Raw genomic sequence first — 18,855 nt, forward strand, 5'->3', positions numbered from 1 at the left:
TGATGACGTCAGTTTGACAGCTTGGAAATAAAATAGAATGCCAAATTTTCGAGATCCAATCAATTCCCAGTGGGAAAAAAACAAGCCACGCCCTCTAGTTTCCACTCAGAAAATACATAAAAAAACTGAAATCAGTCGCAACTTCTGGTTCATTGTGATTATGAGTAAGATAACGACATGTTGTTTTTTGTCATATTTGGAGCTTGACATTGACATTTATTTACATTGTATGGAAAAGAGCGGCCAGGACACTCTGCAACGTTTTATTTGAGCTCGCTGGTGGACAGAGGGTGCAAAATATACAAAGAGGTTCATTTAAAGACTGAAAATCATCACTCAATAATTGAGAAACTGTGGTAAAACTATCATGTTCGTGATAATATGTGATCTGGTGACTGGTGACAACACCCAAGAACATTTGCCATCACAGCTCTAGTCTCTATCTTCACTTACCAGACAAACCCATTTCTCTAACTCCAACAAAACCGCCTCGGCGGATCAACAAAGCTGAATCTCTCAGAATAGAGCAGGTTATCTCCTGGGTCTTCTTTCCTGAGCAAACACTTACTTTAATATCTATGATCCTCATGTACACTCTTCAAAATTTGATAAGATATGCTTTATTTTTTTTCAGAGCCGTTTGCAATCTTTTTAGCAATTGGGTTATTTATTTATATTTTTGTCTCTCTGAACCGACAGATCACTGCTCCTCACTGAAAATGGAAATATACCTGATTCCCTCCCTCCCCAAAAAAAGTCTAGATCAAAAGCTGCTTGAGCTCAGAATAGACAAGCATGCCAGCCTCATCCATGCTGCATGGTTTCACTGAGGTACTGTTTCCTTTCTCGAGAGGAAGTAAGCAAAGCCTCTGGCTCAGGCGGGGAGTGTTCAGTCAGTGTACATCCATGATGAAATCACTGCTATCAACATGATGCAAAAGCTGAGACACTGTTCTTATTTGCTCTTTCTGGATGTTTTAAGAAAGAGAATACACAACAGGGGGAATTCACTAAGGAATAACTGTACACACTGATAGCATTGTTTCTTTACATAAACTGGACGCGATACTCGACTGCGAGTGTGATATTGAGTAACTTGCATTTTACTTTGCCTGTTTTAGTTTCACCCAAGAAAATAGATCTGATAGATTCTAAAGACGTGTGCGAGCTTGTTTCTCTGGCACATAAGGTCTATAGGTGTAGTTTGTATGAGACTGTTCATGAGTATAAAGTGCACAAGACACAAAACTTAATCCAACTATCGTGATTATGGTTAAATAAGATAAAATAAAAGACACAGATAATATAACATTTATTGTCATGTTAAATACCGCAACAGACTTTTGTCACTGTTTAGCGCTTTCAAATATGTGACCCTGGACCACAAAACCATTCACATGTCGCACGGGTATATTTGTGGCAATAGCAAACAATACATTGTATGGGTAAAATTATCGATTTGTTCTTTTATGCAAAAAATCATTAGGATTTCAAGTAAAGATCATGTTCCATCAAGATATTTTGTAAACGTCCTACCATAAATAAATATACACTCACCTAAAGGATTATTAGGAACACCATACTAATACTGTGTTTGACCCCCTTTCGCCTTCAGAACTGCCTTAATTCTACGTGGCATTGATTCAACTAGGTGCTGAAAGCATTCTTTAGAAATGTTGGCCCATATTGATAGGATAGCATCTTGCAGTTGATGGAGATTTGTGGGATGCACATCCAGGGCACGAAGCTCCCGTTCCACCACATCCCAAAGATGCTCTATTGGGTTGAGATCTGGTGACTGTGGGGGCCATTTTAGTACAGTGAACTCATTGTCATGTTCAAGAAACCAATTTGAAATGATTCGAGCTTTGTGACATTATCCTGCTGGAAGTGGCCATCAGAGGATGGGTACATGGTGGTCATAAAGAGATGGACATGGTCAGAAACAATGCTCAGGTAGGCCGTGGCATTTAAACGATGCCCAATTGGCACTAAGGGGCCTAAAGTGTGCCAAGAAAACATCCCCCACACCATTACACCACCACCACCAGCCTGCACAGTGGTAACAAGGCATGATGGATCCATGTTCTCATTCTGTCTACGCCAAATTCTGACTCTACCATCTGAATGTCTCAACAGAAATCAAGACTCATCAGACCAGGCAACATTTTTCCAGTCATCAACTGTCCAATTTTGGTGAGCTTGTGCAAATTGTAGCCTCTTTTTCCTATTTGTAGTGGAGATGAGTGGTACCCGGTGGGGTCTTCTGCTGTTGTAGCCCATCCGCCTCAAGGTTGTGCGTGTTGTGGCTTCACAAATGCTTTGCTGCATACCTCGGTTGTAATGAGTGGTTATTTCAGTCAAAGTTGCTCTTCTATCAGCTTGAATCAGTCGGCCCATTCTCCTCTGACCTCTACCATCAACAAGGCATTTTCGCCCACAGAACTGCCGCATACTGGATGTTTTTCCCTTTTCACACCATTCTTTGTAAACCCTAGAACTGGTTGTGCGTGAAAATCCCAGTAACTGAGCAGATTGTGAAATACTCAGACCGGCCCGTCTGGCACCAACAACCATGCCACGCTCAAAATTGCTTAAATCACCTTTCTTTCCCATTCTGACATTCAGTTTGGAGTTCAGGAGATTGTCTTGACCAGGACCACACCCCTAAATGCATTGAAGCAACTGCCATGTGATTGGTTGATTAGATAATTGCATTAATGAGAAATTGAACAGGTGTTCCTAATAATCCTTTGGGTGAGTGTATATATATATATATATGTATATATAAATATTTTTTGAGTGGATGCAGCAAAATCACGAACATAAATGGACAACTTTAAATGCAATTTTCTCAATGTTTAGGTTTTTTTGCACCCTCAAATTCCAGATTTTCAAAAAGTTGTATCTCTGCCAAATATTATAATATTCTAACAAACCATACATCAATGGAAAGCTTATTTATTCAACTTTCATAGATGTATAAATCTCAAAAAAAAAAAAAAAAAAAGACCCTTGTGACTGGTTTTGGTCCAAGGTCACATATGATCATTTATATTAATTCAGTTAATAATTAATGTATATTTACATGAATACCCATGGGTATATTATATAGTAAACATGTAGTATTGCATATGTAGCCTATATTACACGCCTTCTCTCCCCAATATTCATTGTTTGGTTCATTGGCAGTTCTTCTGGCTATATTGTTTATCATTTCGCTAGTCTCAGCTCCTCATTGAGGACCCTCATCAAACTGTTTACACTCCCTACAAACAGAGTACTTCCAGGAATCAGGAAAAAAGTAACTGCCCTTGCACCATTGACTTTCATAGTTATTTACTGCATCAAATAATGCACACAATCCTCTATTCTTTCTCTTGCAAATAAGCATGGAGGTGGCGATTAGCAAAATCCTGTTGGGCCGTGCAATTCTAGAAATCTGTCCAAAACCTGTGTATCAGGGCTGAGTGAGGGGCGGGGGCCGCTCGTGACCAATGACTTATGTAAGCGAGCCGGGCTTTGCTACAAAACGAAGCAGCTGGATTGAATTATTGTCAAACCAGACCATTCATGAACATCTGTCAAAGGTTAGCCGTAAAGGAAAATAGGCAGTTCCTGTTGAGCGGCTCCAAAGTAATCTGGGAGTAATTTAGCCAAGGGAGTCAAAAGAGTCTGAGATTTATAGGCTAGAGAACGACTCAAACGTGGCCTGGTGTTTACTGTGGGTTCCTTTGATTTTTTTTTCCGTCAAGGAGTGTGTTATAGTTGTTCATTGTTGCAAACATAAAAAATTTCTTCATAGTTAAGAGTTTTATTTTTATATTTAAGACAAATACAGCTAACATTTTCATATACAGTAGTCTATAGACATGAGACAGCAGCTGAGGTAAGGGTGGTTTGAAATGCCAGGAATGATGAAACAAATATATCCTTGTATGAATATGACAATTGGTTGGACAAACACATATAGTTCTGTCCCAAACAATTATATATGCATATATAATCACACTAATGTTCAAAAGTTTGGGGTCACTTAGATTCCTTTTCTTGAAAGAAATTAACTTTTATTCAGCAAGGATGCATTAAATTGACCAAAAGTGACAGTCAAGACATTTATAATGTTACAAAAAGATTTATATTTCAAAGCGAGTTCCTTCTGTTGACTTTGTATTCATCAAAGGATCCTGAAAAAAAAAATATCACAGTTTCCCACATTGATAATAATATTGAATGTTTCTAGAGCAGCAAATCAGCACATTAGAATGATTTCTGAAGGGTCATGTGACACCGAAGACTGACGCAATGATGCAGAAAATTCAGCTTTGCATCACAGGAATAAATTACATTTTAAAATATAATTTAATATATAAATATAATTTCAAACTGTAATAATATTTCACAATATTACTGTTTTTACTGTTTTTGATCAAACGAATGCAAAATTTAAAAAATCTTTCCGACCCCAAACTTTTATGTCTTTTATACTATATATAATTTACATTTTTAAGATATTTTAACTTAAATGACACACACAACCATTAAAACAACATCTATCACATACTGTAGATAAAGCACCTCCCACAGGCTGAGTCACAGCATATTTACAAAAAGCAACAGCACCACATGTTCCTCAAGGCCAAACGAGTAGAATAACACATCTGGAGAACTCTTCAAGCTGTTTATCTGCTCTGTGAGGAGCGGCTGCGTGACAGCACAGGGAGAATATTGAATTTCAGTACAGAGTTGAGACAATGTCACCTCAGATGTGCTGCAGCAAGAAACAAGCACACTGTCTTTCAGGAGAAGGTTGTTATAACAACACTGCACCAGCTAACTAGAAGCTCAAAGACGAGTCCTTAATGTAGAGACCTGTCATATTATCCCATGGCAAAGAATATCCAATGGCCAAGACAAGGAGGAAAAACATAGGTTAGACCTGGAGCACTGTGTTTTTGTGAGGCCCTAAATGCAGATAGGCTTGATTTGGATGATATCCTGATGGAAAACGTCAGGAATGTTTATGTCACTGCAGAGCCAGACACCCAAACCACTTCGGGAAAATTGCAATGCTATTTATGTTGCCTAACCAAACATCTGAGCTTCAGTAAACAAGGCAAAAAAAAAAAAAAAAAAAAAATCCAAATCTCCAGATGAAATTTTCAGCCACTCGGACACACTCAAATCATTCTGCAATCTGCACATACTAAATTAAAGTCTGCAAAAGTTTTCTCATAAATATGTATAAAAAAACAACAACAATCCTCTTAAAATGTATTATACATCATAAGAGCGTTCAGTTTCACCATGTTTAGAAGAAAAAAAAATATTAAAGTGGCAAAAACCATTAAAATGCTAAAGATCTCATCACTACGCAGCATTTTATTGTAAAAAGTTTGTAAGTGTTTCGCATGTTTATTCATTCTGTGCACATTTCCTGTGATTCAGGGGCGTGCGCATCGAGCTGTCATTTTAAAACCTCTGGGTCTGCAGTGTCCTGTCATTTTCAGATATGAGAGATCTTCTTACTGCCTGTGGTTATCAGGCAAATATAGCACAGGATGAGAAAACGAGTTACTTTATTTAACACTTTTTCGTGTTAGCGTAACTAATGGCAACCTGACTTTCACAACAGTAGGCTGATGACTGCATTCATTCACTGCATTACGAAAAAAGTCAAATATGTAGTGGTCAGGCCACATTCACAGAGCAACAGAATCCAGTTGTCAGTCCTGTATTTGAGTCCTAAAAGGGGACCTATTATGCAAAATTTGCACATACATGTGTGTTGGCAGTGTGTACACAACCACCCTATACTGGTAAAAATCCACCCCCTCCTTTTTTTATATCCCATAAATCATAAGCAGTGTCTCAAAACAAGCCATTTGCATTTCTGCCTTCTGTGACCTCACATTACACAGGCCTCGCCCACGACTGCTAAAAGGACTCCACCTTATTAGCATAGACTCCGCCCACAGTGAGCTGTATACAGTCCGCCATGTTTATCTCCTCGCCAGAGCATTTAACAGCAGCATTCAAGTAAGAAATGTATTCTTATTATTAAAGCTACTAAAGATATTCAATCAAGAGCAGTGATTGATTTTCTGTTTTTCTTTTGTTGTTTAATTCATATTAAAAGCATAAACAGCAGTAGGAACTCTAATATACACATGTGATTTCTTTACTTGCTGTTTATGTTCACAGACACAACCGACTGTGTTTATATGAACTTTGTTTGACATATCCTTGTGTGCATTTGACAGCACAATAACACGTGAAAGACAACTGTGCGTGCTTCGGGTGTGTGTGCTCAGAAAATCTTATATCAGAAGTTTAGACTGATATGGCTTTGAAACGCATGCAGATAATACACTTTCATGATGATGAAGAACTGCAATGTCACGTGAGCATGACTGCAATAGAGATCATAATCAAAATCGAACAGATGTTTTAGTTTTTGGCAGAGTATCTGAGGCAGGGCCTGTAAAGGCTCCGCCCTCTTCTGGAAAGCGGGGCGGGGAGCAGCAGCTCATTTGCATTTAAAGATACATGCACGAACAGCATGTTTTACCGTCCACTCAAAAATGGGCATTTACAACATGGTATAATAAATGATCTGTGGGGTATTTAGGGCTGAAACTTCACAGACGCATCCTGGGGACAACTGAGACTTATATTACATCTTGTAAAAAGAGGCATAGTTGTCATCAGTCCTGTATTTGAGTCCTTAATATGGTTACGTTCACACACTGTTCAGTTATTTACGGGAATGACAACCGCATTCTATAACCAAACCCACAGCCTTAAATTTTCAGGACTGCATTCTCAGAAAACCTGCGCTGTGTGAACGGAACAGGACAACTAGTTGTCTGTCACGTCACACACTGCAAGAGAGACGCTCTGCTCTGCACAAACGCATGTCTACCGTGTGTTGTGTGTCTTCGTGCGTGTTTTTGCTTTCGCTAACTTACAGTGACGGAGATATTGCATTTGAATCCGTTTTATATCCAGTCACTGTTCCACCCCAGAGCTGCTCCCGTCAGTTTTCCACCCTGATATAAAAGCTGCTGATGAAGATTTATGGGATGAACTCGTGGCTCGATTGGACTTGTCATATCAAAAATGATAAAACTTTTAAGTTTTATGGACGTCGCCATCTTTGATATGGTCACTGTCAATATGGTTACTGGTAAGAGAATACGGGCTTGACTCCTATGTTCATTCAGACAGTATTTGGGACTTTTCGAGACTCGCACCTGTGAGTAAATATGGTTGTCAATCCCCAAAACTGTCATGGAGTCTCTATGTTGGATTAACATTTAACACGTGACATGGAGAAAGTTATTTATTATGGTTCCATTACATTCCTGACAAGTAAATTACAATCTGTTATTACTTCCCAGACTTCCCATTTAACGTTTTCCATCCTAGTCAGTCGGGGTAAGAGGGGTTAGACTATTATCATCCATGTGCTTAGCCATGACTTCTGCATAGTTTGGTATATTTGAACTTTTTTAGCTCATTTCCAGAGAGTAGCAGCAGCACATTTTTGAAAAAAGACTTTTAAATAAATATTACTTTCCTCCAGGGTGCTACACTTAAGTAATGTAAGATCTTCGAAAGCATCAAATCAAATGAAATGGAAATTACCCCATTATGCAACATTGATTCACTCTATCATTGACGATATTCAGCAATGAGATGAGCACTACACGCCAAACATACCAGTTATAAAGCTTTTTTTTTTTCATTAATGGAGTTATACAATCTTGAAGAAATGTACTTATAATGACACTACAAGGCTATTTCATTAAACTAATCTAATGCAGAAGCCAATGGGATTTACTAAAAGCACAGTGCCAGTTCTCAATTCATTCCTCTCTCACAACACAGACCAAGTAGATAATCATTAACCAAACAACACATTAAAATGATGTTATAATATGTCTGAAAATAATTAAGGGTCAGTGAATGCCTAAAGAAAAAAGAAAAAAAAAAATCATAGGACAAACAATAGCTAATAAGTATGACCTTTAAAAACCTGATTGATAAATCAATATTTCAAGAGTGCTCAAAGTGAAATGGGATTCTATCCCTTTATATTGCATTTAAATAGATAATTATGCTTATAAATTATTAGTTTGAATTTGTATATCTGTATATTTTAGATATAACCATCTTACTTAATTTGAAGCAAATGCAAATATGCAAACATAAGGATTTTATTCTTTACATTAAACATTTTTTCCCATGTTCTGATGCACGTGTCAGGGCGCATGTAAAACACTCTCTGTCTTCTGTTGCCATCTTTCCATTACCATATAATGGGATTACACCAAGTAGCAGCATCCCATAGGTGTGTGGGTTACAGTTTCAGCGCTATAAGCAATGCATTGGTAACACTTTACATTGCAGTGTAGATATTAAACATTTCAAATATAAATAAAGGCTAACTAATTACTATAGCAATAATTTCATATTAAGTATGCAATTAATTGCAAATTAAGTCATGGACACTTATGTAAAGTGTTACCAAGCATTTTATATTCCTATAAGACAGATATGTTAGCTGTAACATTATATTTTGCTGTATAGTTTATAGTAAAAAAGCAAATACTAACATACTGGGTAAATCAACGCTATCTTTCAAGTATAAAATGAAAGTAGATTTGAACCCAAAGGTTGAACCATTTATTAACATTTGTTAATAGTTGGCCAGAACAATAGTTTTTTGTATGTTAGTCAACCATTTTTTTTTTTTTTTTTTTTTTTTAACGAACTCTTTATGGTTGCCTGTGTATACACATGTATACACAGGCAAAATCCTATGATTTTTTTTTTTTTTTTTTTACTCAAAAAAATGCTGGGTTGTTTTAACCCAATTTTGGGTCAAATATGGACTAACCCAACGTTGGGTTAAAAATGCAATTTAAAAATGGACAAACCCAGCCGTTGGGTCACATTTTTAAATTGCATTTTTAACCCAACGTTTGGGTTAGTCCATATTTGACCCAAAAGTGGGTTAAAACAACCCAGCATTTCTATATTTCTCAGAAATTATTTTGTTTTGAAATTCAGTTCTTATAAGAACTAAATTTCAAAACAAAATAATTTCTGAGAAATACTCGCTGGATCCAAACACTTTGCTGAAACCTTTGAGAAACAATGAAAGCATGAATTATGCTGATATAAAATAATAGTGTGAGGAGACGTTTTCGGCAAGCTGAAGCTTCTGTCGCGGGTGTTACACCAGCGTTGACCTTCTCAACACGCCACGGAGAATGCGCGAGGAATTTTAATACAGCTTATCATACATTTAGGGAGCACAATAGCCAGTCACTAGACTCAACACACACCGCTTTCATCCTGCATCACATATTCGCGCAGAGATGACACGAAAGATGGGACAAAGTTTGGCGCAGTGATTATAATAAACGATGGGTCACGCGCACTAAACTCCCGTTACAAACGTGCGTGCGTGCCGCCTGCCCGAGAATCGGACAATGAACCGCGCGCGAGACGGTGGAGGACTCCCAATGTGACCCATGGATGCATGCATGCTTTCACACATCCTCCAGCACACGCAGACACGCGAGACCCTCGTGCCCACCGGACAGCAGCGGCTCGCGCCACCGGCTCATCACTGGACGTTTAACATGAGGATCTATTTTTGCCATCAGATGTCACAACAAATTAAGAGATCTGGATTGGGCGGCGTGTCCTGTCTTTGTTCAGCTCTGCAAAGAACGTTAAATTTAGTGCCGTAGCACAAATGTAATTAAAATGCTAACATTTGTTTTGTATTTGGATGATGCATACCATGCATTATTATTTAATGTTTCCATAAATGCACATTGTAGCCAGCTACTGTATATCCCATTATACTTATGTTATTGGGGTCTCAGACACTAACACAGTGATGGAATAATGTAAAAAAATAAATACAAATAAAGATCCTCAAGTTCGTCATAAAATCCTCTTTTTGAAAAAAAAAATAATAAAAAAAAATAAATAAAAAAAATAAAAAAAAAATGTGTATGCCCTTTCTGGGTTCTAACCTGAGATTTCATTACTAGGTTTTTGGATCAGCATTTTGGTTTCTGGGCTCATAAAAGCACTAGAACATGATGGATTTCTAAAGAACTAGTGAATTAAAAGTTCACCATGGAAGTTTTGGTTTTGGAACCCTTATTTTCAAGAGTTGTCTGTCTGAAGGGTGTAACTCATCAGAACCCAAAAACCAAAAGCATCTGGATTTGATTTACTCCACTGGGTGGGGGTCTTGTTATGAACAGGACTTCTGACTATTCTGTAAAGCTTATAGGTTAAATTTGTTATATTTATGCCTTCGTATTTAAGACTTCATCCACTGCTCAAACTTATTTGACATGGATGAAGGTGAACATTATGTTACTAACGATAGGATCGGACAAATTAAAACACAAGGTTAGATTTCAAAAAATGAAACCGCATGCCAAACTCTAAAGGAATAAATAACTCAGTTTACTTACAAAGGAACAAGGAGCGGTATGTTGCAGACATCACGAATCCCGTTTGAACTGGAAGTCCTTTATAATAATGATAATTGAAAAAATGAACAATGCGCCCCGCTTCCTTCACTGTTCTTCACGCCGTCTCAAGTGTTCAATCACAAAAGCTGTAGTAAAGCAGAAGTACTTGAGGAGAGAAATGAATAAGCTGTCTATTAGGAGACGAGCACAAGGACAGCATAGCTGGACATGCTGAAAGACGAATCCATCATCAAGGACTGGAACATCATCTCCACGTTTCCATCGGTTTCACCATCAAATCATCTAAGTTCCCGTTCGCACTGAGGGAGGACACGCGTCTCAGGTTGCCGTTACGCGGTGTCCCCTCTCTCTCTCTCTCTCTCTCTCTCTCTCTCTCTCTCTCTCTCTCTGTCCCTCCCTCTCTCTCTTTCTCTCTGAGTCTGTGGCCGATGCAGAAGAATGCACAGCGCGTGGATGCTGAAGGATGGAGACCTCTACAGTCTGAAGTACACTAGTCTCGCACTGTCTGGATGGAGAGGGGCAGAGCACATGTGCTCTGATGGAAGCGGATGCAAAAAGCCACAGTGTAAGAACAGTATGTTAACAATAGAGTTACTGCATACACGACACGTCATTCTTAATATTTCATGTGCGTGAGCATATTTTGTTGTTGTTGCTTCACAATATAGGCCCTACAGTTATATGCTATGAAAGGATCTTGAAAAATCAAGATGTTTTATTATATAGTGCATTTAGCAAACGTATCCTATGTAATAAAAGTGTAATAATAATAATATGAATTAATAAAATTATATTAATTAATTAATTAATAATAATAATAATATTTGGAAAATTACTGTTAAATGGCTGTGTGTATTTATATAATACAATTAGAATAAATATTATACTGTTACTAGTACTCAAATTTCTTTATACCATATTGTACAGTTTTTACAAATATCAAATATCGTGTGCAACAACAACAAAAATATTAACTTTAGCAGGTTACATGGAATATATTTGAATATATTGTATCAATATAATAAAATAAATATGGTTACACTATTTATTGTGTCCTTGTTACAGTGTAATTATACATTTAAGTGAGTAATATTAATTATATGGGTTGGGGTTTAGGGTTAGTTGCTTGCAATTATGCATAATTTACTGCTATTACTATAGAATGTAACAGGACACTGTAAAATTAAGTGTTACCTAAAATGTTTTCGGTTGTTTTTCCTAAAAAAAAAATATATATATTTTTTTAAATCCCAATTAATGGTGTGAATAAGTGCATAAATGCATGTCTACTAAATAATTACTTATTACTTACTTACTTAATTGCTATTCCATCTTCAGCCTCCTCCTAATTGTGAAATATAGTTGATAATTGCGTTGCTAATGGAAATTTTCCACGAAGATGCTACATATAGAATTCACTCCAATCATGTTATGAATCCTCATGAATAATCTGGTCATAATTAGCAATATCAGCTTTTTGAAATAGTATAGTATACAATTTTATATTACTTTTTTTTTAGAAGCCAGAGTATCTGTCAGCATTGGTTCCAGTGTATAAGTTGCAGCAGCTTTAACTTTAATTTCAGGAACAAATCTTTACAAAACACTCAGGAATAACAGGAACATAAACAGAATAACCAACACAGTAATAACGTAGAACTGACAATAAACTGAAAGACGCACAGGGTTTAAATACACAGCAAAACGAGGAACTAATGAGACTAATTAACGAGACACATCTGAACTGAAACTCAAAATTAAATCGGTAACCAAACAAACAGGCAAAGGACAGAACTAATTAGCAAACTAGAAAGCTAACAAAGAAACACAGACATTCACAGTATTGCATTAGCATGATTTAAATCATACTTATCGGACTGTTATCAGTTTGTAGCAGTAAAGGAAGAGATGTCATACCGATCACAAGTTCAGTATGGAGTACCGCAAGGCTCAGTACTAGGACCGTTTCTTTTCACTGTTGCTGTACATGCTACTCTTGGGAGATATAATTAGGAAGCATGGCGTTAGTTTTCACTATTATGCTGATTTTACTCTGCTCTATAATTCTTCACACCCTGACGAAACGTATCAATTCATAAAATTAACAGAATGAATAGCTGATATAAAAAATTGGATGACTAGTAATTTACTACTTAATTCTGATAAAACAGAGTTAGATGGACTAAGACTTGATGGATGTTCTGCCAAGTTTTCGTCGTCAGTTAGGAACCTGGATGTGCTCTTTGATACCAATCTTTCATTTGAAAGCCACGTTTCTAGCATCTGTGAAACCGCATTCTTCCATCTTAAAAATATAACAAAATTATGACATATGCTCTCAATGTCAAATGCAGAACAGTTAGTTCATGGGTTCATGAACTTAAGGCTAGATTATTGTAATGCTCTACTGGGTGGTTGCTCTACTGGGTGGTGGCCCTGCATGCTTAATAAACAAACTCCAGCTGGTCCAAAATGCAGCCGCTAGCGTTCTTACTAGAACCTAGCCTGGGTTTCCCCATGCTGCCTTGCGTGCAGCTTGATTCTATTCACGCTGCTAGGCAGCCTGGACACCATGGACCAGATTTTCCCCTCAAAAAGGGAACCAACTGCAGAACGGGGAGGGAGCAGCAAGACGATGACAACGTCTATGCAACACACCAAAGCAGTTTGTTTATATCTATGGATCCAACATGGCATCAGACGCGAAGTTACCTTTCGATGCAGCCTTAGATAGTGTTCTAAGTAGTTTAGAACGCAAGTTTATTTCGTCTTCTTCCTCGTCGAATTTCTGTCGCTCTACATATGCCATCTGGTATAATTGAAACGATTGGCTATGAGCTACGTGCAGGCGCATTTGATAGACATTCGTATCGCCCAATAAACGGCTCTGGCCATTCGTAAACCACGCCTCAAATATGGGAAAATGAACATGTGGTTCCCAGACCACGTCTCAATGAGACGAGGTCTGACGTTAGCCAGGCTAACTAGAACCAGAAAGTATGACTATATTATCCCGGTTCTGTCAACACTGCATTGGCTCCCTATTAAACATTGTATACATTTTAAAATCTTGCTGATTACTTATAAAGCACTAAATGGTTTAGCTCCCCAGTGCTTGAGTGTGCTCTTAACGCATTATAGTCCGTTATGTCTATTGCAATCTCAAAATTATGGCCAGTTGATAATACCTAGAATATCAAAATCAACTGCAGGCAGCAGATCCTTTTCCCATTTAGCACCTAAACTTTGGAACAGTCTTCCTAGCACTGTTCTAGGAGCAGACACTCTATGTCAGTTTAAAACTAGACTAAACACACATCTCTTTAACCTGGCATACACATAGAACATTATAAATTTATATTATTCAAATCTGTTAAATGATTGTTAGGCTGCATAAACTAGGTCAGCCGAAACCGGGAACACTTCCTATAACACCCGTAATGTACTCATTACATCACAAGAAGAATGGCATCTATGCTAATATTAGTCTCTCTGTTTATCCCAACTGCAGTCAGCCGTATAAGGCCGTATCCAGATGAGATGGTGGACCTTCACCTAGACACGACCACAACGTGTTATTAGTCACCCGGATCCAGGCCGGATCCGGATCAGATGGTGGACCTGCGCCTAGACACGGCCACAACGCATTTCTGAAGTTTCAGCAGAGATTGTGTCAACTAGACTCTCCACTGTGAAGGCCTCATTGACACAACAGCCAGTGGCACTGATCCTCAACAAACCTCAACAACAAAGTCTCCATACCGGCGTGATGAGGTCTTCAACCAACTGGATAAATTATGGAATATTCTGATCCAATCTGACTTCTGACCTGTAATGCTGCCTGAATCATAATCACACTGTTCGCTCGTAGACCAGAGAAGGACTGGCCCCCCGACTGAGCCTGGTTTCTCCCAAGGTTTTTTTCTCCATTCTGTCACCTGATGGAGTTTTAGTTCCTTGCCACTGTCGCCTTTAGCTTTTGGCTTGCTAAGTTGGGGACACTGAATATTCAACAATATTATTGATCTGCCAGCATTGACACCATTGTATGAGAACTGAACTGACCTGGATGATGACATCACTGTTTTTGCCAGAGCGGCTGTAAGGATAAAGGAACTAAATTAATTAATTAACTTTTTTACTACAGAAATGAACCATCACTGAACTTACTTAAACTTGACTATGACACTATTTTCTTCTAGATCTGCTGAACAGCCGAAACAAACTCTATTGCATTATTTTCCTGTCATCACTGTAAAGCTGCTTTGAAACAATCTGTATTGTAAAAATCGCTATATAAACAAAGGTGATTTAACTTGACAGAACAGGAAAACAGATCAGAAACAAACTCAAAAAGTTACAATGAGTCCTCGCGCCGTATTACGTCCATAGGGGTGAGAGGGTGGGCGTCCTGGAGGCTGACGAGGCCGTGGCTTAGTAGTAAGCCTCCAGGGTGGAGCCGACAGTTCAGGGGCCCTGGGCGGTGCAGGTAGCTCAGGGGACCATGAAGGATTTGTCTCCGTGGACTTGACACTTGGCTCAGCTACGATGGCTGGAAACGTATAGCCCCCCCCCCCCTCCCCACACCAAAAAGGCTGGAGCCATCATCAGACTCCGATCCGGACTTCAGCCAGGTGTGTGCAGCCCACACATACAAAATGGCCGCATTCTCAGGAACTGACTCTGGGGCTGGAACGGGCTCTGGAATTTCCCTCTGGAATGGACTAATGAATTTCTTTCACTGGTACAGACGGGTGAATTTCTCTCACTGGAACTGACTGGTGAATTTCTCTCACTGGAATTGACTGGTGAATTTCTCTCACTGAAATTGACTGGTGAATTTCTCTCACTGGAACAGACTGGTGAATTTCTCTCACTGGAACAGACTGGTGAATTTCTCTCACTGGAACAGACTGGTGAATTTCTCTCATTGGAACGGACTCAGGAATTTTCCTTACTGGAAAGGTGGCTGTGGCTGACATGCTGGTTTTCTCCTCACTCTCCACGATGGTAAAGGGGGAGCCATTGTGGACAAGCACCCACTCCACATAGTCCTGGAAGCTCTCCCGAGGCCCGTCTCCGGGCGAAAACATTTGATTACAGTTTATGTACCTGAATACCTGACAGTCTTAAAACACTGTTTATCTCAATTGTATATCTTTGTTCAGTTGAATCTATAAATCTCCCCTTTCTCTTCTTTGCCCGCAAAGAGAATTTGGCCCGCCCATGAGAAAATGAGCTGTGCGAGCGCGGTATTGGTTTTTCCTCGAGAGACATCATGGCTTGCAAACGAGCGAAGCATGGCAGTTGCTCAGTGTTTGGATGCACAAATGAACACAAAAGTATTTTTTTAGTTCCTTCATCCGAGCCTCTGAAGAACCTGTGGGTTATGTGAATTTCTGATGTGTAATTGTTCAAGTTCAGACAGATAATCTTTCTCTCAAAATCGTTCAATACTGTTTATGCATCAGTAAATCAAGCCAGTGACTAAACGATCAACTTCACATCGTTTCTCTTGGTAGGATGAAAATAATCTTATTTAAACTGTGATTAAAATATATACAGAAAGCGATCAAAGAACAATCCCTTTCCAATCGCCCAAGCTGTCAATCACACAGCGTGAGTTTATCTGGACACTTGCCAAAACTCGTTATGAAATCAATGACGCTGTTACACTGCACAACGAAGCTCTTACTGTACTTACCTCATGTTTGTGTTGGTGAAATCATTAGTGAGAGTGCAGAAACTGCGTTGCAATGATAAGATCTTCTTCACGCGATCAACAGACTGTCATCTGCTCAACGCTCATCACTGCAACCTTTTATGTGATGGGAATAGATCTAAATACTTAAAAAACTTCTCACGATTCGTTAATCTCGATAATAGTAAAAAAGTATAATAGCTGTAATAGTAAAAGTATTCGACAGAGTTCCACATGTAATGCTAGCTACTTCATATGCAAGCATGTCAGCCAATCACAGCAGTGGGTGTTTACAATGAAGTCTCACAGCAGACACGCCCCTTCAAACAGAGTGTTCAAATCAGAGGCTAAAATCAGGCTAGGAAAAATGCCTTTTATTTCTAAATTATAAAAAAAATTGATCTTAAAAACATACTAACATTATAAGGGCACCCCAGTAAACATTATAAAATAATAAAATAATCCATGTCATGGGACCTTTAATGGAATCGAAATTAGGAATCGATAAGCAGAATCAAAATCGGAATTGTTAAAATTAAAACGATATCCAAGCCTATTTATAACGGAATGTGACGAGACAAGAAACGTTTGCATCCCACACTACCACATTCCCTTCACGGCACTTTGGGCTGGTGATTTATTTATTCTGTTTCTATGAGAATTGAGATGGAAGGTTTGAGCAAGAACAGGCTGAGACAGGCAAATAAGCTGAATAGAGAGAAGAATACAGCGGTGTGCATATCTCAAGACTTGCACTGACCTCTCAAATCAACTTACCAGCACTGCAAGAGGCCTGAACTTCCTTATCTGGCCTGGATGTCTACAAACACATAAAAGCATGAGTGAATACATAGATAGAGTTTGTATGCATCCATATAAACACATACTATGTTAATTTTGACCTTGCCTTCAGTTCTTCTCAGGATTGTCTTTCATCTGGCCATTATCAGTAGAATAACTGCTAGAAGGATCGAAGGATCATCACATATCACAAGTATCTATTTCGGCATCTACATCTGCATCCTTATTTAACATGAATTGAACACCAGAGGCTATTTTTAAGCTCTTGTCACAGGGGACGTTTTTATTTTTTTGGAAAGGATTTATTATGGTCTGCAAGGGAAATTGTTTTCCATCTTCTTAATCACATAGGAAGGAAAGAAAGTTTTGTTGGAAGAAAGCAGTCTGTGATGTATTCTGTGAAGTTTCCTTTCATTTTGTTTAAGCTGTAAGGAATAAGAAGCTCATTTCTGTTCTCTCATTTCCCTACAGGACTACAGACATACAGTGAATTTGTTCTAACAGTGACAGACCCAAGGACACTCTCTTTAGCAAATCAAACATTTTGTTCAGTAGTTACTTTCAACACAATTTTTTTTAACTATTAGTTACCATTTAGTACTATTATTTCATTTCCTATGGAGTCCTGTGCCTTTAAGGCTTCCCATGCAGTGTTTAGGAGTAACTATCTAAGCGCCTTGTCCACACTAATACGTTTTCGTTTAAAAACGCATCTTTTCTCTCCGTTTTGGCCTTCCATCCACACTGAGATGGCGTTTTAAGTTTTTTGAAAACGCTCTCCAAAGTGGATAAATTTGAAAATGCAGTTTTCGTGTTGTAGTGTGGACTGTGAAAACTAAGGTATTTAAAAACGATGACGTAAGTTAAGTTCCCTTACGAGAACGTTCTCTCGTACTGCGTTGAAAACGCTGTGGGAAAACTCCTTTTCTCGAGAATATTGAAGCCTTTATTTTAAAACGCATTGCTGCAGCACATGCGAGAGCTAGAAGCTCGCGTGAGCGTGCTGATTGGCTTGTGCAAAGCAACTGCACGAACCAATGGCGGAACAGCAGAGGAGCGCGAGCCAATCGGGGCGCTTGGCACTCTGCCAGAGTCAAGCGCGCGAAACTGCACGTGACAGAAGAGTATAAATACACAGAGAATCCGCCATTTGACAGATTTTATCTCCTTCAGCTTTCGACTCACCTCGTCGCTGATTCTCTCCGAGTGAAGCCGCTCGTCGTCGAACAGCCTTCCAGCGGAACTGCTTCGCATCCCGGCGTCTGCCAAGCTGAGCGTTTCCCTGTGGCATCCGACGAGTATCCTTTTTCTAACTCAAAAAGAGCATTCTAAGAGAGCAAATCGCTGTTTTCACAGCGCGCGGCGTTGTTTCAAATGCCGCTCACCGTGTGTGACTCATGCGGGGTCTCCCTGCACGCCTCTGACACACACTCTCTGTGTGTTGCCTGCCTCGGCCCTGAGCACGCTGAGGCAGCGCTCACTAAAGGCGGCTGCCTCCACTGTGACGGAATGCCTGTTGCCACGCTCCGTGCCAGATCTTCCGCCGCCTCGCTGAGTGTTCCCGCCCACCTTCCATCTTCGGCGCCCCGTGAGCCCCGTAGGAAGAAGCGGCGCGACCAGAGGCCTCCTGAACGCGCTCATCTGGATGAATGCACGCCGGGTCTCTCCCCGCACGCTTCGCCCGCGCCTTCATCTCCAGTCCTGTTCTCACAGAGCGACCAACGCCCCTCTTCTGAAGCGGCAGGTCTCGTCTCTTTCGGTTTGTCCGAAGAACTGGACGACGCTGTTTCTATGGCGGCATCTGAAAGTGAGGAATGGTCG

At 39.3% G+C, this 18,855-nt stretch overlaps 1 protein-coding gene across 4 annotated transcripts in view; it reads right to left on the minus strand.

The window, feature by feature from the left end:
* Positions 1-11,092, minus strand: part of clmpb (CXADR like membrane protein b) — an 86,663-nt gene extending 75,571 nt beyond the window's left edge. For 2 of the 4 annotated variants that reach the window (XR_014030627.1, XM_081372265.1), the window contains exon 1: positions 10,512-11,092. Coding sequence is in view for 2 of the 4 variants with exons in the window: in XM_081372265.1 (XP_081228391.1) it covers positions 10,512-10,542 (31 nt within the window). In the remaining 2 variants the exon portion in view is untranslated. The remainder of the gene's footprint in view (positions 1-10,511) is intronic. The other 2 variants (XR_014030628.1, XM_081372264.1) reach the window with 1 other exon arrangement.
* Positions 11,093-18,855: the final 7,763 nt, after the last annotated feature.

This window comes from Scardinius erythrophthalmus, assembly GCF_964197995.2.
Source record: "Scardinius erythrophthalmus genome assembly, chromosome: 8".
Classification (NCBI taxonomy): Eukaryota; Metazoa; Chordata; class Actinopteri; order Cypriniformes; family Leuciscidae; genus Scardinius; species Scardinius erythrophthalmus.